This window comes from Bos mutus, chromosome 4 (genome assembly GCF_027580195.1).
Source record: "Bos mutus isolate GX-2022 chromosome 4, NWIPB_WYAK_1.1, whole genome shotgun sequence".
Lineage (NCBI taxonomy): Eukaryota > Metazoa > Chordata > Mammalia > Artiodactyla > Bovidae > Bos > Bos mutus.
Genome location: NC_091620.1, coordinates 36,818,215 through 36,843,189, shown reverse-complemented (window position 1 = coordinate 36,843,189; position 24,975 = coordinate 36,818,215). Strand labels below are relative to the sequence as shown.

The following is a 24,975-nucleotide window of genomic DNA, read 5'->3' as shown; positions in this document are numbered from 1 at the left end:
TGAACACACAGATAATCCAGGGGTGTGCCTTCTGCCCTGGGTGGTCCAGTTGGTCCTTCTGGGAGACCAGCCCAATTCCCTCCATCCCAGAGTTGCTCCAGTTCCACATTCCTGGGGTTCTCCTATCTCCAACCCTTTTTTCCTTCTTTCTTTTTTTTTTTTTTTGCTGGAGAGAATTGGGGCCCCCCTCATCCTCCCCTACCACGAACTCCTCCTTAAAAGAACCCGGGAGCTGCTGAGGGCCTTGGGGTCGCTGCAGGCTTCCTTTCCTTTCTGCACCAGACCTCCTCTTCCATCACTGTGGGCACTCTCTGGGCTTTTTGACTCTCTTTCGCTCGCCACCCCGCCCCGGGTCACAGCCAGGGCCAGCGCGTCCCGCCTCCGCTCTGTCGCTTTAAGCGGGTCCCCGCCGGCGCGCCCCTCCCTCACCCCTCCTGGCGCTCGGCGGCTCTTCGCCGCCTCTCCCGCTCCTCCTGCTCCTCCTCCTCATCGTCTCCCGCTCCTCCTCGCCGCCCGCTCCGCTCCTCGCAGCCTCCGCGCACCCGCAGCCATGGCCGACATCAAGACGGGCATCTTCGCCAAGAACGTCCAGAAGCGACTCAACCGCGCGCAAGAAAAGGTCAGAAGCGCGCGGCGGGCCGGGTTGGCGGGGACGCGGGCAGGCAGGGCCGCGTTGGCCAGGGAGCGCAGGAGGCCGTGCCGGGGCCGGGGTCGCGGGGACGCCCTGCCCTCCGCCGCAGCCACTGCAGCAAGGCGGCACCCGGCAGTCGCGGGCGCGCAGACCCGGTCCCCGAAGGCGCGGGGTGGGCCCGGGTCTCCCGGCTCCCTCTCCCCCTGCGCGGCTGGGCGGGCGCCGGGCACGAGCTGAGGCAGGTGCGGCGGGTCGCCCGCGGCTCCCGGAGCGGAGCGCATCTCCCTCCCGGCGCCAGCTCCCCGCGCTCCCGCAGGCGGCTTTCGGGTCCCGGCGGGAGCTTGCGGCGCTGTCGTTCCTCCGGCGGGATTTCTGGCTACTTGGGTGCAGCAGGCACGAGCAATTTCGCACAGAAGCTACACCTCTCAAATCTGTTTGGATCAAGAGGGCTGACCGCTCAAACCCAACCGCTTTAATACAGTGCAGTGAAGTGAACCCTGAAGTTCAAAACCGAGATCTAGATACACAACTTCTTTCTCTTTCTTTGCTTTTTATTTCTTTTTCTGAGGGGTCTCTGTTACACGTGTATCCCTTTTAACGCCAGTGCCCTTCTCTGGAAGGTCAACGATAAATATGACCTGAACCTAACAATTCTCTGCACATTTATGCATAGAGGAGGGCGTTTTACTGCATTAAAAAAAAAAAAAAAAGCCCATGTTGCAAAAAAAAAAAAAGAAGTCCAGTTGGGTTCCCTGGTGTGTTTCACAAGCCCCTCAAGATTGGTCACAGTCAATTATTTTTCTCTCCGAGAGATGGGTACAAATGAATGGCAGGTCCACGTCAAGCCCAGCCAGCGCCCAACAGTTGGGGAGATACTGTTCCTTGCACTGGGCTTGCCTGGCTTGCCTTGCCTACTGCTTGTCATCAACACCTTGCCAGCACTGAGGTCTTCATTTGTGTCCCTTGCAGAGGACATTCATATTGTATGTTAAGCACTGTGCTTGAAATTGACACCAACTAATAAGCCCCGTCGTTTGTGTCCGTTGAACTGTGTTCTCTTTCACGTGGAAGTATTTTCTGTCCCTGGGATTCTGGGTGTTTAGCGGTTTCCTGTTTTACTGGAAGTCAGATTTGCCGCGTTGCTCACTGTGGCAGTGAATTTCCCTCTGCAGACCCTGACTTAGACTGCCCTCCAATTCCCACTCTAGGCCAGGAAATGAGCGGAAGGAGGGCACTGATCCCTTTGCCTCTCTGTGTTCCCAGAGGCTTGGTGGCTGCCTTCAGTCCCTCCCTTCACACATCTAGGCTCTCAATGCAGTAAGAGGATTGTATTTCTTTTAATATCTACCCAAGCTTATCCTGAACCAACAGTGATCCTCCTGCCACTCCTTTAGCTGCTGAATTAGCAAGGCTTCCTGCCTGCTTCCAGTCCCTGGCTACTTGTCCAGAATGTAGCCAGAATCTGCCGGGAACCTGGTTAGGTTTTGTCATCATTTTTCCATACTTCATTTTATCCACTAGTAGATATTCCACCCCACCCTCTCCCTCCTTCCAAGTAATTACTTGAATTTTGGGTCTGAAGCTTTTCATTGAATCCACTTTCCATCTGTGAAGGAATTTAGTGATACAGTCTGCCTTTTGACATATTAAATTATTTCTTAATCTAGGTCACCAGCTGTTAATATGCCAGAAATAACTGAAAAGAAAATGTAATCTGACTTAGCATGCAAGCCCTTATGAATTGTTGAAAACTCACTGTTGCATTACTAAGGTCAAGTGTGTGTTATGATTGCAGTTGTGGCTGGTAGTTGATCACAGTGGTCTAGGGAAGCTTTGAGCAGGGCTTCAAGCGTCCTGCTGGGGAAAGCTGCTGATGAAAAGTGCCTGTTGTACCTAGTTTAGAAGATTAAGACACCAAGAAGCTGAGAGAGTGGGTTCTGGCCCTGGGTAAGTTCTGCCCCTCCTATTGAGCCTGTTCAGTGTATGGGAAAAAGAGCATGTAGAAATCCAGGTAAGGCAGTCCAGCCAAGCCCAAACAGTAGCCCCTGGACAATGGAAAACGAAGTGTGCTGCTGTTGATGGGTTCAGTAGACATCTCCTCCAGTGGTGCCTTCTTTTTGCATCTTCAGTCTCCTGCTCTTCTCCAGATGTTCTGTTGTAGTAACTATGTGCCACGTATGTTCTTGAGACGCTTTGTTCCTGGTTTTTACCATAAATTTTCTCAAAAGAGAGTCTACTCTCTCACTTTCTCATCATTTTTGATCCACCTAACAGCTTGCATGCATTTTTCCTCCAAATGCATGACAAACTACTCTTTCAGGTAACTTATGGCTTTCTATGAATTTAATATAGATTTTTAAATTGAAAGCCTGTAAAGTTTCTTTGGAGGAAAAAAAAAAGTGAAATACACATATAAGGGGGAAAAAAAAACCCACCAACAAATTAGAACACTCATAAATTCTACCACCCAGAGACTCACAATCATTTGATGTGTGACCCAGTAGATATTTTCTTCTTGTATATGTATGTATTTATACAACTAAAACAGATCCATCCTATATGATTTTGTAATCTGTTTATTTCATTTAATAATCATGAACATTCTTCAATAGATGTACATATTTTCCATCATGATTTTAAGTGACTGAACAGTATTGGAATGTATGCATTTTAGTGACTCCCCTATTTTTGGACATTCAATTTCCATTGTTTCTGAATATAAATGTGAGTAAGTGAGAAAACTTATAGGGGAAATGTTGGTACACATTCAAGTATCTCCTTAAATAAATTCCTAGAAGAATTATTCTGTTAAAGTTATGCTTATTTTTTATCATAGTTAGATTGCCTTTCAGAAAGGTTGAATCAATTTACATTCTCACCAGCAATCTGTGAGACTTTGCCAATGGCAGATACTAAAATTTAAAACATTCTTCAGATACATAATTGGAAAAAACTCTTGCTATTCTTTTTCTTGGTTTTATTTTTTAAAGGTCTAACATTTTTTGCATTGGTTTTTTTAATCTGTGAATTTTGTCTGTATAGTTTTGCCCATTTTGTATAGTATCTCCATCTTGTTATTTGTAAGGGCAGAAACTTTATCAATTCTTCCTTTTCTATTTATTTTTTAACTTTTGAGCATTTTTTTTCTGCTGTGGAGCATATTTATGTTTGTATTATGTTTATTTATTTATTTTGTATTTGCTTAAATCTATCAATTGATTTTGTGTGGTTTCCTCTTTTGGATGTTGAATTACTTAGGATCCTGCCACTTGTAAATGTGAGAAAACTCAGTTCAAACTGGCTTAAGGAAAAAAAATAATTTAATTACTAAAAATAAAAATATGGTTCTTGCACATATAAATTTCATTTCAGTTCAGTTCAGTCGTTCAGTCGTGTCTGACTCTTTGCGACCCCATGAATTGCAGCATGCCAGGCCTCCTTGTCCATCACCAACTCCCGGAGTTCACTCAGACTCATGTCCATCAAGTCAGTGATGCCATCCAGCCATCTCATCCTCTGTCGTTCCCTTCTCCTCCTGCCCCCAATCCCTCCCAGCATCAGAGTCTTTTCCAATGAGACAACTCTTCGCATGAGGTGGCCAAAGTACTGGAGTTTTAGCTTTAGCATCATTCCTTCCAAAGAAATCCCAGGGCTGATCTCCTTCAGAATGGACTGGTTGGATCTCCTTGCAGTCCAAGGGACTCTCAGGAGTCTTCTCCAACACCATAGTTCAAAAGCATCAATTCTTCAGTGCTCAGCCTTCTTCACAGTCCAACTCTCACATCCATACATGACCACAGGAAAAACCATAGCCTTGACTAGACAGACCTTTGTTGGCAAAGTAATGTCTCTGCTTTTGAATATGCTATGTAGGTTGGTCATAACTTTTCTTCCAAGGAGTAAGCGTCTTTTAATTTCATGGCTGCAGTCACCATCCACAGTGATTTAATGAGTACAAATACAATATGTACTTTTATTAAACTATGAACATAAATATATTCTTATATATGTGTATTTAAAAATATATGTACATGTTTCTGTTATATATGTTAACTCATTTAATTCTGTGCAGTTAGGTACTATTATTATCCCTGTTTTATAGATGAGGAAGAGATTAAGTTACATGCCCAAGGTCACACAGTGTGCAGTAAAGCTGAAGTTTGAATCCAAGCAGTCCATTGCTTCTTGATTACATGGTACTGCCTCTTAGGAAAGGGGCAGGGGTGGACACATATCAGGCCTGCATGGAAGCAGGGATTCAACCACAGACATCAGGGCTCAGGTGTTTTCTCCCTACCTCTCATCTCTACAGCCATCTTGTCAGCCCCATTCTTGGGCAGGTTCTTCTCTTTTGGTGGCAAGATGGCGGCCAGCAGCTCTAGGCAAGGGCATGTCACTATTTATGGATAACTCAGGATAGCCCTAACCAGCCCAAATTGGGGCTTGTTTCTCACCCTGGAAGAAAGAAATCTCTGGCCAAGGGCCAGGGCCATGAGTTGGATTGGGCCTTAGTCACAGGCTTCTATGGAAGCTGGGATGAAGAAATGTCCCTTAGACCATATGCGGTGCTCGTGGAGGAGGGAGAATCAGAGGACAGAAAAGGGAATGGGTGCTGGGCTGGCAAAATAGAAGGTGTCCACTGAAGTGTAATTAAAAAGCTTCTCTGACCCATGTTTGTGTAAATAATCACATAGTTAGTAATTTGTAATTTAATATTCATTTAAAATTTCCTATCAAATTAATACATCCACAGTTTAAAAAATAAAATATTAGTAAATGGCTTATTATGAAAAATATCAGTCCCCTGTCTCTTCTCTCTTCTACCACCAATCTTGTTTCCCCGAGGCAGCTCTTATTAATCACAGTGCCTCTCAAATTATGCTTAAAACTACTTCTGAATCTATCCTTTCATATTTGGTGAAATAGGTAAAGATTTAGCTCTCATACATTCTTCTCTCTACTTCCATATCCCCTAATAATATAGCAAAAATAGTTGATTGCTGAAGATTATATTTTTCCAATGGTAAAGTATGGAAAAGAATAGATATGTGTACATGTATAACTGAATCACTTGATCGTACAGCTGAAACTAACACAACATTCTTAATCAACAGTACTCCAATGTAAAATGAAAAAGCTTTAAAAAGCCTACTTGATAAGATCAAAAGAAAGTATAGTGTTTGTTGACTATAATACACACATCTTAACTATTCAGCCTTCATGGATTTTTGTGTATATGGATCTCTGTATAGCTATCACGCAAAACATTTCTATCATACCAGATAACTCTCAACCTTGTCTTTTTTTTATGTTCATACATTTTAAATTCCTTTACCATCGTTTTCCTTATGAACACCTTTTATTGTACATATTGGTTATTTTGATATCTTCTTTTGCAAAGTGTCTGTTCAAGTCTGTGTTTTATTTGGGTTGCTTGTTGTTTCCTTATTGACTTGTAGAAGTTCTTTATATATTTAGTATATGAGTCCTTTCTCAGGTAGACATTCTGTGAATGTATTCTCCCAGGAAGTGGCTTGTGTTTTTACTTTCTTAATGGTGACCTTTGATGAAAGGAAGTTTAAAATTTTTATGAAGCCTTATCAGAAGATTAGGTTTTTCATGTAGTTTTTTGTTTTCCTAGAGTTAATCATAGCCTTATTTCTGTTTGCTTATTTCTCTATGAGCTATATAGAATTGTTTGTTCTTGCTTCATCAGATCTGTTAAATGCCTACCAATATCGTATCAAAGGTCCGTATAGTCAAAGCTATGGTTTTCCAGTAATCACGTATGGATGTGAGAGTTGGACCATAAAGAAGCCTGAGCGCCGAAAAATTGATGCTTTTGAACTGTGATGTTGGAGAAGACTCTTGAGAGTACCTTGGACAGTAAGGAGATCAAACCAGTCAATCCTAAAGAAAGTCAATCCTGAATATTCACTGGAAGGACTGATGCTGAAACTGAAGTTCCAATACTTTGGCCACCTGATGGGAAAGAGCCAACTCATTGGAAAAGACCCTGATGCTGGGAAAGATTGAAGGGAGGAGGAGAAGGGGACAACAGAGGATAAGATGGTTGGATGGCATCACTGACCCAATGGACATGAGTTTGAGCAAGCTCCGGGAGATGGTGAAGGACAGGGAAGCCTGTGGTGCTGCAGTCCATGGGGTTGCAAAGAGTCAGACATGACTGAGTGACTGAACAACAACAACAATTATTATCAAGGGTTCAATAAAATCATATAATGCAATTATGTTCTCCTACTGGAGGACCTCCTCCCCCAAATTCCCTCAACTTGTCGTCTCTGCCCTTTTACTGTAAGCTGGGCTGATTTTTTTCTAAGCCTGCTATGCAGCTGTCATCCTGGGTCTTTCCTCGCCAATGTTGGGGTTGAGGAAGGGACTTGAAGGCCCATTTATTCTATAATCCCAGGCTTTCAAACTGTTCCCCATTGTCAGTGTTGCGCTTTATCCTCACTTTTTGCAGTTCTTGGTGGATCCAGGTTCTAAGCTGGAATGTGTTTGTGACTAGTGAGAATTGGCTGCTTTTTCATGGGTTGCCTAAACAGGCACTTCTAGAAAGTAGTTGTCTCTATTCAGCTGAGTTGTTTCCATTCTTCTGTCTACTTTTTTGCTTCTGTAAAATTTATTGAGCTCTCTCATCCACTAGTAATGCCTCTCCTCTTTTTATCCATGTATGTTCATACCTTTTTTTATTCCTTTGTTGTCATTTTTTTTGCAAGGGTCTTGGGAGGAAACAGATGTAAATAATACAGTCAGTCGGCCTGTTTTTTCAGAGGCCTTTTTTACTTAAGTATTTAATCCCTCTGGGATTTTTTTGTCCATCTTTATTCATTTGTGAAATCCAGTGACATTTATTTGGTCTTAACCCTCCTTGACCTCTATGCAATATTTAAGTCAGTGGTGCAGTTCAAACAATGGCACCCCACTCCAGTACTCTTGCCTGGAAAATCCATGGACGGAGGAGCCTGGTAGGCTGCAGTCCATGGGGTCGCTAAGAGTCAGACGCGACTGAGTGACTTCACTTTCACTTTTTACCTTCATGCATCGGAGAAGGAAATGGCAACCCGATCCACTGTTCTGGCCTGGAGAATCCCAGGGACAGGGAAGCCTGGTGGGCTGCCATCTATGGGGTTGCACAGAGTTGGACATGACTGAAGCGACTTAGCAGCAGCAGCAGCAGTAGTTCAAACATTTTGTAAGATTAAAACTGTGGCTTCCCAGATGGCACTAGTGGTAAAGAACCCGCCTGCTAATTCAGGAAATGAGATGTGGGTTCAGTCCCTAGATCGGGAAGATCCCCTGGAGGAGGAAATGGCAACCCACTCCAGTGTTTTTGCCTGGAGGATCCCCATGGACCGAGGAGCTTGGCAGGCAACAGACAGTCCGTAGGGTTCAAAAGAGTCTGACCTGACTGAAGTGACGGACCATGCATCCAAACATATTTTTTAATGTGACTGTAGTGAGGAGGGAGGCTTTTGGCATGTTATAATACTAGCCTCTTTCAGTATTAGATTTTAGTATTAATAAGAGTGAAAGTGAAAGTAAAGTGAAAGTTGCTCAGTCCATGGAATTATCCAGGCCAGAATACTGGAGTGGGTAGCCCGTCCCTTCTCCAGGGGATCTTCCCAACCCAGGTCTCCCGCATTGCAGGCAGATTCTTTACCAGCTGAGCCACAGAGGCTTCCCTCCAGTGTTCCCAAGAATACTGGAGTGGGTCAGATCAGATCAGTTCAGATCAGGTCAGTCGCTCAGTCGTGTCCAACTCTTTGTGACACCATGAATTGCAGCATGCCAGGCCTCCCTGTCCATCACCAACTCCTGGAGTTCACTCAGACTCATGTCCATCAAGTCAGTGATGCCATCCAGCCATCTCATCCTCTGTCGTCCCCTTCTCTTCTTGCCCCCAATCCCTCCCAGCATCAGAGTGTTTTCCAATGAGACAACTCTTCGCATGAGGTGGCCAAAGTACTGGAGTTTCAGCTTTAGCATCATTCCTTCCAAAGAAATCCCAGGGCTGATCTCCTTCAGAATGGACTGGTTGGATCTCCTTGCAGTCCAAGGGACTTTCAAGAGTCTTTTCCAACACCACAGTTCAGAAGCATCAATTCTTCGGTGCTCAGCCTTCTTCACAGTCCAACTCTCACATCCATACATGACCACAGGAAAAACCATAGCCTTGACTAGACGGACCTTTGTTGGCAAAGTATTGTCTCTGCTTTTGAATATGCTATGTAGGTTGGTCATAACTTTCCTTCCAAGGAGTAAGCATCTTTTAATTTCATGGCTGCAGTCACTATCTGTAGTGATTTTGGAGCCCAGAAAAATAAAGTCTGACACTGTTTCCACTGTTTCCCCATCTATTTCCCATGAAATGATGGGACCAGATGCCATGATCTTCGTTTTCTGAATGTTGAGCTTTAAGCCAACTTTTTCACTCTCCTCTTTCACTTTCATCAACAGGCTTTTGAGTTCCTCTTCACTTTCTGCCATAAGGGTGGTATCATCTGCATATCTGAGGTTATTGATATTTCTCCCGGCAATCTTGATTCCAGCTTGTGTTTCTTCCAGTCCAGCGTTTCTCATGATGTACTCTGCATAGAAGTTAAATAAACAGGGTGACAATATACAGCCTTGACGAACTCCTTTTCCTATTTGGAACCAGTCTGTTGTTCCATGTCCAGTTCTAACTGTTGCTTCCTGATCTGCATACAAATTTCTCAAGAGGCAGGTCAGGTGGTCTGGTATTCCCATCTCTTTCAGAATTTTCCACAGTTTATTGTGATCCACACAGTCAAAGGCTTTGGCATAGTCAATAAAGCAGGAATTGATGCTTTTCTGGAACTCTCTTGCTTTTTCTATGATCCAGCGGATGTTGGCAATTTGATCTCTGGTTCCTCTGCCTTTTCTAAAACCAGCTTGAACATCAGGAAGTTCATGGTTCACATATTGCTGAAGTCTGGCTTGGAGAATTTTGAGCATTACTTTACTAGTGTGTAAGATGAGTGCAATTGTGCAGTAGTTTGAGCATTCTTTGGCATTGCCTTTCTTTGGGATTGGAATGAAAACTGCCCTTTTCCAGTCCTGTGGCCACTGCTGAGTTTTCCAAATTTGCTGGCATATTGAGTGCAGCACTTTCACAGCATCATCTTTCAGGATTTGGAACAGCTCAACTGGAATTCCATGACCTCCACTAGCTTTGTTCGTAGTGATGCTTTCTAAGGCCCACTTGACTTCACATTCCAGGATGTCTGGCTCTAGGTCAGTGATCACACCATCGTGATTATCTGGGTCATGAAGATCTTTTTTGTACAGTTCTTCTGTCTGGAGTGGGTAGCCTATCCCTTCTCCAGTGGATCTTCCTGACCCAGAAATGGAACAAGTGTTACTTGCATTGCAGGTGACCAACTGAGCTATGAGGGAAGCCCAGTAAGAGAGTTACATTATATAAACTCTAAGGACATGTACTATTCCATAGTCTTTGTGCTAGTTTATCTGCCGTGAGTGATTGTTACATAATAGCCTTAGGTGCAGTTTTTTTCATGCATTGTATCTTCCGAAGAAAATTGTAGATGCTTGAGGGGAAGGACCAAATGTATTGTGAATTGTATGTATGCAGCAATGATGTATTATTTGACATTGTGTTTTCTTGCTAATTTACTTTCCACCTCTGCAAACACATTGCCTGAAAGCATCCACCTACATTATTCTTTCTCTGACTTTTGTGGAATTATGATAAAGTTTTCACTGTATATCACTGCCATTTGAACTGTCATTTTGTGAAGATAGTATATAAAATAAAATTAACTTTAAGAGTTCCGAAGATCGATGGAACTCCATAAATATTAGGTTTTGTTGTTGTTCAGTCATTAAGTAATGTCTGATTCTTTGCCACCCATGGATTGTAGCACACCAGGCTCCCTTATTCCTCACTTTCTCCTGAAGTTTGCTCAAATTCATGTCGATTGAGTTGGTGATACTATCTAGCCATCACGTTCTCTGATGCCCCGTTCTCCTTTTGCCTTTAATCTTTCCAAACATCAGGGTCTTTTCCAATGAGTTGGATCTTCACATCAGGTGGCTAAAGTATTGGAGCTTCAGCATCAGCCCTTCCAATGAATATTCAGAGTTGCTTTCCTCTACATTGAACTGTGCTAAATTCTTAGTTTTATAGGTCAAACAGATACTGGTAGAATCCTGTGGTTCAGCCCAATGTTGATTGTATGATATGGCAAGAAAGCAATGTAGTCTCCTTGCATGCCAAATTATGTGACTTTGTGGGTTTTTTTTTTTTTTTAATGTTGCTTTCCGGATGCCCACATTTAGGTTTGTTCTCAAAGGGAGACCTATAAATGGTGCTTGCGTGTGCCTGTACTGGTGAGCATGTGTCTGTGTTTATTTTATTTATGCAGATTGAGTGGGAGAAGAAATACCTTGCTCTGATCAGGAGAATTTACCTGGGACCAGAGCCTTGTCTGTGGAAGAGTAGCTTATATGACCATGTTTACATTTGAGGATTCTTTAGAGACTGAGTCTCCGAGGCATTTACAGGGTTTCCCCTTTTAAGATCATCTGAAGACTTTGTTGTCCAGTTCTACATTGTACGACATATACCTTTGCTTCTACTAAGATAATTTTCTCTGGCTGTATTATAAACTGACAGAATGGCAAAACCAATACAATATCGTAATTAGCCTCCAATTAAAATAAATAAATTTATATTTTATAATATCATATATGAAACGAGTCGCCAGTCCAGGTTCGATGCACGAAACTGGATGCTTGGGGCTGGTGCACTGGGACGACCCAGAGGGATGGTATGGGGAGGGAGGAGGGAGGAGGGTTCAGGATGGGGAACACGTGTATGCCTGTGGCGGATTCATTTCGATATATGGCAGAACCAATACAATATTGTAAAGTTTAAAAATAAAATAAAATTTAAAAAAATAAAATAAAAGTCTGTAAAAAAAATAATAATTTTGAGGGCATTCTTGAGAGTAAGGTTTCCTTCTTCATTTTGTTTTTACACATAAGCATGCTTATATGCATCATCTTTCTTTCCCCAGGAATGAATACGATAGGAATCAGAACTGTAGGGACTGAGATTTAAACTTTATACAAAGTTATTATTATCCTTTGCAACATAGCATATTGTGTGTGTTTTCCATAAATCGTACTTTAAAGGTCAGCTTGTTTATGAACCAATACAACTTAAAATATCTGAAATAGTTGTATAAATAATATGGTCCACTTTACTTGGAATATAAAATTAGGTCCCATTTTAAAAAATACTCAAATGATTTTTTAAAAATACATAAGTTAAATGTTCCAGTGTATCATGAAGATACACCTACTCCTCTCTGGGTTGTCTGTCTTATAAGTTCGGAAATCCTATGGGGAGTTTCCCTTCCCTAAAGAAGTCTGATTTTTACTATGGCCGTATGGTAAGGGAGTTAGCTTTCAGATGGCAGTCCTGTCCCCTGGGATCAGGAACCCAGTGGCATTCCCCTTCACTACCCCAATGGCTCTCACAGAGAGGGCAGGGCCAGGAAGCCCTTTTCTGCAGGGTTATACTCAACTATGACCACTCTGTGTCACAGCAGCCCTAAACTCCCAATGTGTGAGCTCTTTATCAGTGGGTTTATCATTTCCAAATATACTTGCATATGTACCCACAGATTCTCACTCCAAGATTTCCCATCATGCCACGGTTCCTAAGTTAGGAAACGACATCAGCAAACACTGGTCATCCAAGTCATTCATGCCAGTCCGCATTCTTCTATTTTTGATAACATGCTCATAGGGACATACCAAATTGATTTTAAGCCTGCAGTTTGAGAATACTACCCTAGCGGAGCCTCAGCATCCTTTCCTGTAAACTACTTTTGGGTCACGAGTCCATTCAAAGATGTGTGTGTGTGTGTGTGTGTGAGAGAGAGAGAAAGAGATTATTTTAAAAAATATTGTGAAGTACTTTGTGAGTGAATGAGTTGAGAAGGCAAAGAGTATTTTTAAAAATGATATGTTCTGACTTTTTAAGTCTGGAAATTTCCACTTGACTCTTCAAATATACTTTTTTCCCCATTTTTATAGCCCTTTAAATTAGGGGCCATCTGAATAGAATACCTGAAGAAATATGTAAGCCTGTGGGCTTCAGTGATGGGATAATGGATAAAAAGATTTCTTGTGTTACAGATAGAATTTTCCAGATAAATGGCTAATGTTTACATAATGGAACTGCCGTCATCACAGAGTTTGAGGAATTCACCTATGAAAGTATATATAGTAAGACTACACACAGCATTGTGTAAAATTAACACAAAAGTAATCATGATTTCCTGGGAACACATTCACAGGTCAACTTTTCATATAGTAATGCTGAAACTTCATTCTTATTGATTCAAAATCTAAATTTAAGTGTAGTGTAGTATGTTATATTTCCTTAATATATACTGAGTGAATCTTTAGAGGAATAATGTTGGGTAAAGCCACGAATAAGATCTTAGTTTTAAAATATTTGCTATGCATAGTATATTAATTTTGATTACCCTGAAATTAGAACAGATGTACAAAAATAAAAAAGCCACAATTTTGGTCTTTTTCATCTTATTCTCATATAGTTATTTATTCGACAGTTTAGTTCAGAAGTGGGAAGAACCTGAAAAAATGTATATACATATATATATATGGGGTGTTCCAGGTGGTGCTAGTGGTAAGGAACCCACCTGCCAATGCAGGAGACATAAGATATGCAGATTCCATCCCTGGGTAGGGAAGATCTGCTGGAGAAGGGTATGACAACCCACTCCAGTATTCTTGCCTGGAGAATCCCATGGAAAGAGGAGCCCGGCAGGCTATAGTCCATAGGATACCAAAGAATTGGACATGACTGAAGTGACTTAACATGCACGCACACACACACACACACACACACACACACACACATATATGTGTGTGTGTGTATGTATACATTTTTTTTCTATCTTAAAGTGCCTATAATGACTTAATAAAATACACATGGATCCGTGAATAAATGTACTCTTGTTATGGCACCTAACACTTGTTGAGTAAAAGCATGCTAGATGTACATATTCTGATAGTTATATATTCTGTTGTAAAGTCAACCTGGTAAAATTTGGTTATTCATTTAGAATCATTTATTAAGAATCTAATGCCCAAAAGGCACTTGCTAGTAATATAGCATTATAATATAGCATTCAACAAAGACATCTTGGTTGAAGACCAAGCAGGAGCTGGTAGAGAGATAAACCTTTGAACTTAAAAGTAACTACATAGTAATTAATGAAAAATAATAATTAAAAATTCTATGAAAAGAGAAAGAAATTTTAAAAAATGTAACTAGGGAGTTGGAGTGAGAGGGTTGGACATGCTTACCTGAAGAAGGTAGATATTAAGCTAAGGTTCTAAGGACGAGTTGCAGCTATCCAGACAAGGGGAGTAAGATAATGGTGTGGGAATTATAGTAGTCAATGAGCATTCCAGACATCAGACTCTTTGTCCTTATTCACAATAGATAAGATAAAAATAAGAGCTATAGAAAATAGCATCAGAATTGACTGTTGGCATTGGCCTTATCAGTGATCTCTTCTACCATTTGCATATTTATCAAAGTGGAGAAGTGGATCCTAATTGGGATAGTCTTTTTGTAGCTGCAGTCTCTCTTTTGTGTGATCAGAGTTTTACTCTCACATGTTAAAGGGTCTTTCTGGGGCAAAGTTCCCCCTTGATAGAGAGGCAGGATGCTGGTTTCAGACATGAATTATCTGTCATACAAAGATCCCTTTGTACAATTGCAGTAGACACAAGCGCAATCTGTTTTTATGGATATGTAACTAAAGAGCCTCTTGATGATGGTGAAAGAGGAGAGTGAAAAAACTGACTTAAAACTCAACATTCAAAAAACAAAGATCATGGCATCTGGTCCCATCACTTCATGGCAAATAGAAGGGCAAAAAGTGGAAGCAGTGACAGATTTTATTTTCTCAGGCTCCAAAATCACTGCCGACTGTGACTGCAGCCATGAAATTAAAAGACTCTTGCTCCTTGGAAGAAGGAAAACTATGACAAAGCTAGACAGCATGTTAAAAAACAAAGATTTACTTTGCGTACAAAAGTCTGTATAGTCAAAGCTTTGGTTTTTCCAGTAGTCATGTACAGATGTGAGAGTTGGACCATGTAGAAGGCTGAGTGCTGAAGAACTGATGTTTTTGAATTGTGGTGCTGGAGAAGACCCTTGAGAGCTCCTTGGACAGCAAGGAGATAAAGCCAGTCAATCCTAAAGGAGATCAATCCTGCATATTCATTGGAAGGACTGAAGCTGAAACTCCAATATTTGGTCACCTGCTGTGAAGAGCTGACTCATTATAAAAGACCCTGATAGTGGGAAAGATGGAAGGCAAAAGAAGAGGGGATAGCAGAGGATGAGATGGTTAGATAGCATCACTGACTCAATGGACATGAATCTGAGCAAACTCCATGAGATAGCGAAGGACAGCCGAGCCTGGTGTGCTGCAGTTCATGGTTCATGGGGTTGCAAAGAGTTGGACATGACGTATTGACTGATAAACAGCAGGGTCTCTTATAGTTCAGTTCAGTCCCTCAGTCATGTCTTTGCAACCCCATGGACTGCAGCACACCAGGCTTCCCTGTCCATCACCAACTCCTGGAGCTTGCTCAAACTCATGTCCATAGAGTTGGTGATGCTATCCAACCATCTCATCTTCTGTCATCCCCTTCTCCTGCCTTCAATCTTTTCCAGCATCAGGGTCTTTTCCAGTGAGTCAGCCCTTTGCATCAGGTAGCCAAAGTATTGGAGTTTCAGCCTCAGCATCAGTTCTTCCAATGAATATTCAGGACTGATTTTCTGTCGGATTGACTGGTTTGATCTCCTTGCAGTCCAAGGAACTCAGAAGCCATCAGGAATTCAAAATAGAAATTAAAGTCCTTATAAAATTCTTAAATGCCACACGTTTGGAAAGATTAGTTTGTCTTGAAAAGGTTTGAATGGGCTTTCCTGATAGCTCAGTTGGTAAAGAATCCTGCAATGCAGGAGACCCTGGTTCAATTCCTGGGTCAGGAAGATCCCCTGCAGAAGGGATAGGTTACCCACGCTAGTATTTTTATGCTTCCCTTGTGGCTCAGTTGGTAAAGAATCTGCCTGCAATGCAGGAGACCTGGGTTCGCTCCCTGAGTTGGGAAGATCCCCTGGAGAAGGGAAAGGCTACCCACTCCAGTATTCTGGCCGGGAGAATTCCATGGTCTGTACAATCTATGGGGTCACAAAGAGTCAGATGTGACTGAGCGACATTCACTAAAAAGTTTGAATACACTTGGATTCCCAGCTTTTAATGAGAGAAAGAGAGAAGAGAAGAGAACCCACATGATTAATGCTGGAGGCCTTAATTATTTTGTGGGCACTGACCTGATTATATTGCAAGCTGTGGTCTTGAGTTTAGGAATCTGAGATAATTTACAGCTTGAGAAGAATCTTAAATTTGGAAGAGAATCTTCAGTTGCAGGCAGACTCTTCCCTTATCTAATAATGATTGCTAACAGTTGAGTAGCGTAGATAGCCCAAGCCATGTAAAGATATTCCATTTTGTGGTAGCACAGCCTAGAACAGTGTGATACCTTTCACATACTCTAGAATGCCTCAATATTTGAGACCTCCATACAAGAAATCCTGCCTTTTTAACCTGTGTGTTTCTACAGCAAAAAATGAACTTCCTACCTGCTCTTTGCTTAGTGGGTTCTTCTCTGAGTCTCCCAAGAAAACTGTGTCCAGATTTTTCTTCTCACCTCTGTAGGAAATGCATGTAAGCATGGGGATCACAGCATTATGAAACATGGTACATGAGAGGGCTCTCCTGGGAACTGATATTGGCCTGTGATTTCTCCTGTTAAGCCTAGAGAGTGAATCTAGAAATCCAGTACCCCAAGGTAGTGTTTTCTCAATAGTCAAGAATATTTGGGGGAGTGAGTGAGTTAAGAATGCAGATTCCTGGGCCTATTTTAAAACCTACCAGAATCTCATATTAAGACTCAAGAATATGCATTTTTAATAAGTTCTTCAGTTAATTCAAAGTCTTAATGAATGCGGAGTACACTGCTTTAGAGAAAGGGGCTTGGTTGAGATTTTGTAGTGGGTATGAGCTTCTAGAGGATTCCCTGGTGGCTCAGACAGTAAGGCATCTACCTGCAATGCGGGAGACCCAGGTTCATTCCCTGGGTTAGGAAGATCCCTTGGGGAAGGAAATGGCAATCCACTCCAGTACTCTTGCCTAGAAAATTCCATGGATGGAGGAGTCTGGTGGGCTACAGTCCATGGGATCACAAAGAGTCGGACATGAATGAGCTTCTAGGTCCACTTCAGGGTTATAGTATAGAGAGTAAGGCTTTCTGGGACATGAATTTGGGCAAACTTCAGGAGAGTGAAGGATAGGGGAGCCTGGCATGCTGCAGTCCATGGGGTTGCAGTGAGTCGGACATGACTTAGCAACTGAATAACAACAACAAGGCTTTCTACCACCTAGTGACTCTAAATTTATCTTGAATGTTGCAGAGAGCAAAGGGTGAAAAACAGTGCCCTATGCAATGCTTAAAAATATCCTTATTCTTAAAATAGCCTACTTAGGTTTCAAAGAAACCAGTCAGTTTTGTAGAGGCCAAATCAGAGATGTTTCATCAAGGGCCAAATGTCTTCTTTATTAGGAGTGTTGTACAGCATGGAGGATTGAAGTCTGTGTAATCTGGTTCTCTAAAAGCCATTATAATTTTAGAATAAATCTGGCTAATGCATTGTTCACAAAAAGTAGAAATGTTTGTGTCAAAAAATTGCTGCATATTTTTGGTAGGTGATAGAGAGAGAAGGCAATGGCACCCCACTCCAGTACTCTTGCCTGGAAAATCCCATGGGTGGAGGAGCCTCATGGGCTGCAGTCCATGGGGTCACTAAGAGTTGGACACGACTGAGCAACTTCACTTTCACTTCTCACTTTCATGCATTGGAGAAGGAAATGGCAACCAACTCCAGTGTTCTTGCCTGGAGAATCCCAGGGACAGGGGAGCCTGGTGGGCTCTATGGGGTGGTGGACCGTCTATGGGGTCGCACAGAGTGGGACACAACTGAAGCGACTTAGCAGTAGCAGCAGCAGAGAGAGATGGGAAAATTTGAGAAATTTATTTATAATTACATTGATTTTGTGTGTTTTATTATGTAGTGAATAGTAATGAGATTGCTTAATATGGCTCATAGGGAGTGTCATCAAAACACAGAGGATAGTTTTGGTCTCTAGTTGAAGAAGCCCTATTGATAGGAACTAGATTATCATATTCTACGTTTAATTTTTTAAAAAGTATTTTGTTAAGAACTTGTGTCTGTGTTCTTTTTTAAGAAATTAATTAATTTATTTTAATTGGAGGCTAGTTATTTTACAATATTGTGGTGGTTTTTGCCATACATTGACATGAATCAGCCCCAGGTGTACATGTGTCCCCCATCCCAAACCCCTCTCCCACCTCGCTCCCCATCCCATCCCTCTGGGTTGTCCCAGTGCACCGGCTTTGAGTGCCCTGTTTCATGCATTGAACTTGGACTGGTCATCTATTTCACATATAGTAATATACATGTTTCAATGCTATTCTCTCAAATCATCCCACCCTCGCCTTCTTCTACAGAGTGCAAAAGTCTGTTCTTTATATCTGTGTCTCTTTTCCTGTCTCCTGTATGGGGTCATCATTACCTTCTTTCTAAATTCCATATATATGCATTAATATACTGTATTGGTGTTTTTCTTTCTGACTTACTTCAATACAGTATATTAGGCTGCAGTTTCATCCACCTCATTAGAACTGTTTCAAATGTGTTCTTTTTAATAGCTGAGTAATATTCCATTTGTTTATGTACCTCAACTTTCTCATCCATTTGTCTGTCAATGGACATCTATGTTGCTTCCATATCCTAGCTATTGTAAACAGTGCTGTGATGAACATTGGTTTCCTTGGTGTGTATGCCCAGCAGTGAGATTGCTGGGTTGTACTTGTGTCTATATTCTTAATGGATGTTGTTTTATAGTTTTCTTTTTTTGTGATGTTTTTTGCCTGTTTTTTTTTGTTTTTTTTTTTATCTTAATAATAATGGCCTGAAATAATGAATTGAGAAGTGACCTGTCTTCTATTTTTTTGGAAGAGTTTGTGAAGTTCAATTCAGCTTAGTCGTGTCTGACCCTGGCAACCCCATGGACTGCAGCCCGCCAGGCTCCTCTGTCTATGGGGATTCTCCAAGCAAGAATACTGGAGTGGGTTGCCATGGCCTTTTCCAGGGGATGTTTTCAACCCAAGGATTGAACCTAGGTCTCCTACATTGTAGGCAGATTCGTTACCGTCTGAGCCCCCAGGGAAGCACCAAAAAACCTAAAAATTAGTATGACTAGCCTTCCTGCAGTGTTCACTTTATTGTGGAGCTGAACCCACACTACCTCTGAGGTGTGCCTATATTGTACCAGATATTGCTAGTCCGGGAGAATATAAAAATTCAAAATTTGAAGTATACTTTCTACTGAATGGGTATCACTTTTGCACCCAGATAAGTTTGAAAATTGTAAGTTGAACTGGCCTAAGTCAGGAACCATTTGTACATACATATATCAAATCATTATGTTGCATACCTTAAACTTACACAATGTTATATATCAATTATATCTCAATAAAACTGTAAAAAATTTGTTGGACTTTGTTTTACAGCCTAACGTGATCTGTTCTGGAGGATGTACCATGTGCGTTTGAGAAGAATTGTAATCTGCTGTTGAGTGAAGTGATCTATAGATCGGTGTGTGCTAGGACCACTGATTTACAGTGTTATCCGTATCCTCCAGTTTCTTACTGGTTTTCTGTTTAATTGTTCTATCCATTACTGAAGGTGAGGTAGTGGAGTCTTCCACTAGTATTTTTGAATTGTTTATTCTTCTCTTCAGTTTTGTCAATTGTTGCTTTATACATTTTGTTAGGTGCATAAATGTTTATATTTCTTATATATTCTTTATGAATTGACCTTTTTGTCATTATAAAATGTCCCGCTTTGTGTCTAGTAACAATTTTTGTCTACAAGTCTATCTTGTCTGCTATTAGCATAGCCACTCCAGCTCTCTCTTGGTTACTGTCTGCATGGTACAAACAGTATCTATCTTTTCCATCCTTGGGCTCTTAACTCATTTGTGTCTTTGAATCTAATTTGTGTCTCTTGTAGACAGTGTATAGCTGGTTTTTTTTTTTTTTTTTTATCCATTCTTCCAATCTTTGCCTTTTAGAGTGCTTAACTTATTTACATTTAGTGTAGTTAATGACACATTAGGATTTATGTCAGCCAATTGTATTTATTTATTTTTGTTCCTTGATTTCTCATCACTGCCTTCTTTCTGTTAAATAGACATTTTGTAGTGTGCCATTTTAATTCCCTTGTTTCTTCTACTTGTTTTTGAATTATTTTCTTAGTGGTTTGCGTGGAATTACAATTAACATCTTTTTTTTTTTTTAAAGGGAAGAACTTAGATTTTTAAAAGAAATGTTTATTTATTTATTTATAACTATGCTGGGTCTTCATTGGTGCACACAGGCTTTCTCTACTTGTGGCATACAGGGGCTAGTCTATACTTGTGATATGTGGGCTTCTTATAGTGGGGGCTTCTCCTGGTGTGGGCTTCTCATGGTGGGGGCTTCTCACGGTGGGGGCTTCTCACAGTGGGGCTTCTCACAGTGGGGGCTTCTCACAGTGGGGGCTTCTCACGGTGGGGCTTCTCACGGTGTGGGCTTCTCACGGTGGGGGCTTCTCACCGTGGGGGCTTCTCATGGTAGGGGCTTCTCACAGTGGGGGCTTCTCACGGTGGGGGCTTCTCACGGTGGGGCTTCTCACGGTGGAGGCTTCTCATGGTGGGGCTTCTCCTGGTGTGGGCTTCTCATGGTGGGGCTTCTCACGGTGGGGGCTTCTCATGGTGGGGGCTTCTCTTGTTGCAGAGCTTGGGTTCTAGAGGGAGCAGGTTTTAGTTGTTATGGCATGTGGGCTCAGTAGTTGCTGCTCAAGGGCTCTAGAGCTCAGGCTCCCCAGTTGTGGTGCATGGGCTTAGTTGCCCCTTGGTATGTGAAATCTTCCTGGACCAGGGATTGAACCCACGTCCTCTTCATTGGCAGGCACATTCTTAACCACTGCATCACCAGGGAAATCCTACAGTTAGCATCTTAATTTATAGCAGTGTAATTCAGATTGAAAGTGAAAGTCACTCAGTTGTGTCTGACTCTTTGTGACCCCATGGACTATACAGTCCAGGGAATTCTCCAGGCCAGAATACTGGAGTGGGTAGCCTTTACCTTCTCCACGGGATCTTCCCAACCCAGGGATCAAACCCAGAATCCACACTGCAGGAAGATTCTTTACCAGCTGAGCCACAAGGGAAGCCCATAATTAATTCAGATTGAAGTGAACTTAATTTCAATAGTATAGAAAACTTTGCTCTTACACAGTTCTATTTCTTCTTCCCTTTTGTGCTGTAGTTGTCAAACAAATTACTTCTGTATGTATTGTACATCCATGAGTGAAATTTATAATTATTGCTTTATTTTATTGTCTTTTAAATGGGATAGGATAAAAAGTAAGTTAAAAGCAAAAATATACTGTATTTTACATTTACATGTGCAGTTACTTCATGTTTCAAAACATATATTTCTTATGAAATGGATTCTGTTTGTTAGGTAATAATTAGCTCATTTCTCGATTTTTAAAACTGAGACAAGACCACAGTAGGAGATAGCTAGTGTTAGCACATTTATTAAAGGAATTAGTCTTTAGCTTTATTGTAAATAAGTGTATACCTACAATCTGTTAGTCTGTTTAAAGAAAAGGTTTCAGACTCCTCTTAATGGTTTTATAGTTCTGTAGTTAAGAACTATTAAGTATTACTTAGGATTTAAAATATATGCAACATTTTATGCTTTTTTTCCCCTGGTTACACATAGTTTTTATCAGATTCTCAAAAAGGTCTATGACCTTAATAGCTTAAATACCAATTAGTCTATAAAGTATTAAGGATCTCTTTCGGCTCAAACATTTTCACAAAACTCCTGGAAGAGCAAGAAGGATAATGAAGTATTTAGTGGATGCTGGAACTACTCGCATCCAGGTGCCCAGTTGTGTTTTGGTTTTGGTCATGGTCCTTGCACCTTGAAGCATTGAAAACTCAGATTACCTGTGTTCCTCCAGATTAGGCCTGTTACTGTGCTTGTTTTAACATGGATGTGTGACACATGGCCTCCATGACGCCAGGCTCCTCATCATGTCTTTAAAAGAATTATTATTATTATTGAAGTATAGTTGATTTACCATATTGTGCTAGCTTCAGGTGTACAGCATAGCAATTCAGTTACACACACACAAACACACACACACACACATTCATTTTCAAATTCTTTTCCCTTATTCAGTTCAGTTCAGTTCAGTCGCTCAGTCGTGTCTGACTCTTTGCGACCCCATGAATCGCAGCATGCCAGGCCTCCCTGTCCATCACCAACTCCTGGAGTTCACTCAAACTCACGTCCATCGAGTCAGTGATGCCATCCAGCCATCTCATCCTTTGTCATCCCTTTCTCCTCCTGCCCCCAAACCTTCCCAGCATCAGAGTCTTTTCCAATGAGTCAACTCTTCGCATGAGGTGGCTAAAGTACTGGAGTTTCAGCTTTAGCATCATTCCTTCCAAAGAACCCCGAGGACTGATCTCCTTTAGAATGGACTGGTTGGATCTCCTTGCAGTCCAAGGGACTCTCAAGAGTCTTCTCCAACACCACAGTTCAAAAGCATCAATTCTTCGGTGCTCAGCTTTCTTCACAGTCCAACTCTCACATCCATACATGACCACAGGAAAAACCATAGCCTTGACTAGACGGACCTTTGTTGGCCAAGTAATGTCTCTGCTTTTGAATATGCTATCTAGGTTGGTCATAACTTTCCTTCCAAGGAGTAGGTGTCTTTTCATTTCATGGAATTTTGTATGTAGTAGTGTGTATATGTTAACCCAAACTCCTAATTTATGTAAACAAAGCCTTATAAAAAAGAATTATTTTGATCTGTTATTTAAGGGATAATAAAATTTCTTGGGGCTTTTCTCGTGGCTCAGTGATAAAGAATCTGCCTGCCAATGCAGGAGATGTGGGCTCAATCCCTGGGTTGGGAAGATCTCCTAGGGAAGGAAATGGCAACCCACTCCAGTATTCTTGCCTGGGAAATCCATGGACAGAGGAGCCTAGTGGGCTACAGTCTTGGGGTCACAAAGAGTTGGACACGACTAACCCACTAAACAGTAACAGCAAAAGATTTCTTTATGTAGTCATTGTAGCCTAGGTTTTCCCAGTTGTCCATCCTGTAGTAACTAGAGATATGTATATCGAGGTGGCCTAGGTAAATGAAGAGGGAGTCTCTATGAGAGGTGATCAGGGAGAAATCTACATTTGTCTCCAGAGTGCATTAGATGAGTTCCTGTAGAGTCTGGGTGTTGAGCAACCTCTTTGGAGTAACATGGTAAAATTGCTGATCCTCCGCTCATCACTAAAGATCCTGCTTCCTCAAACTGAAACAGAAAGGTACACATGTGTATGTGCAGTATCTGTGTGTATGTGTGTGTGCATGTGTATTTTTGGGACTCTTTTAGAATGAGGTATGACATGCATATATTAATTTGCAAAACTCTTAGGTGTACAGCTGGATAAAATTTTATAAATATATGTATAATATATAATCTGGCTTACACTCAGATGAAATGAACAGGCTCCCTCAGGCTTCTTCCAAGTTAATAAATCCTCTCTTCTGGTCTCTTCCTCCTACCAGGTAGCCACTACTCTGATTCTACCTCCCATGGGTTAGTTTCATCTGTCCTTTAAATTGGTATAAATGGAATCATAACAATGTATGGGGCTTCCCTGATGGCTCAGTGGGTAAAGAATCTGTCTGCAATGCTGGAGACACAGTAGACAAAAGTTCAATCCCTGGATCAGGGATATCCCCTGGAGAAGAAAATGGCAACCCGTTCCAATATTCTTGCCTGGGAAATCCCACGGACAGAGGAGCCTGGCAGGCTACGGTCCATGGGGCCTCAAGGAGTTGGATATGACTAAGAACTAATACACTGTGTACTCTTTTGAGTCTTACTTCTTTCACTCATCACAGTACGTATGAGAGTGATCCATGTTGCTGTGTGTAGGAGTTCATTCTTTTTTATACATGAATAGTATTACCCTGTACAATCTTATTTATCCATCTTCCAGTTGATAGGCATTTGGTTCTTAGGAATACAGCTGCTATGCACATTCATTATATATGTCTTCCAGTGGACAAAACCACCAATTTCTCTTGAGTTAATACTTATGAGTAGAATTACTGATTCTTTGAGATAGGCATTATTTAGTTTTAGGAGATAGGGCCAAAGAGTTTGCCAGAGCAGTGTATCAAATTTACACTCCCATCAGCAACTGTGAGAGTGTAGAAAGCCTGTAACTTCGAATGGTGAGTTTGATGTTGCAAACTGAGTTGTATTTGTCCACTGTTGCATCCACATGCGTGTGTGCATGCATGCTAAGACACATCAGTTGTGTCTGACTTTGCTATCCCATGGACTGTAGCCCATCAGGCTCCTCTGTCCATGGGATGCTCTAGGCAAGAATACTGTAGTGGGCTGCCATTTCCTCCTCCAGGGGATCTTCCCGAACACTCTGTCTTACATTATAGGTCTCCTTGATTAATGAACAGATGAGTTTATCTTTATATATTTTGCATATAATCATAGGAACATTTCTCTCAAGAACCCATCAATATATTGTGTTTTAATTAGGTGGTGGGGAAGTGGTCCATTTTTAACTCACACTGCAACTCACATATGCAGAGGAAGGTTACAGATGGTGTTGTGTAGATGGGGTGAGGGGGAGGAGGATTGTGGTGCAAACAGTCTCAAGGGGTCAGGGTTCTTTGCTGTGCTGTCTTCTTCCTCCTCTTATCTGGGAGCAGTGTCTCTGGTTCACACAGGTGCCTTTCCCTGTAGGTGTATATGGCTCAGTAACTTAGGATCTGAGCATATCTGGGTTCAAGCATGGTCCAATAGCATGGCGTGCTGCAATGGACTTAGCCTCACTTTGGTTTCTTCTGACCCTGTATGTGCTTCTGCCATCTGACTGGACTGATACACTGGGTTCTGGACCCCAGCCCTTGCTACAAAGCCATGTGGCTACTACCTCAGCAACCCACCCCCTCTTCCAGTCTGGTGAGTTGCCTGGCC

General features: G+C 41.7%; 1 protein-coding gene across 1 annotated transcript in view; it reads left to right on the top strand.

Annotated features, from left to right (window-relative positions):
- Positions 1-289: 289 nt before the first annotated feature.
- Positions 290-24,975, top strand: part of AMPH (amphiphysin) — a 216,549-nt gene continuing 191,863 nt past the window's right edge. Inside the window, exon 1 of the mRNA XM_070369336.1 lies at positions 290-619. Coding sequence (XP_070225437.1) covers positions 551-619 — 69 coding nt within the window. The 5' untranslated portion in view covers positions 290-550. The remainder of the gene's footprint in view (positions 620-24,975) is intronic.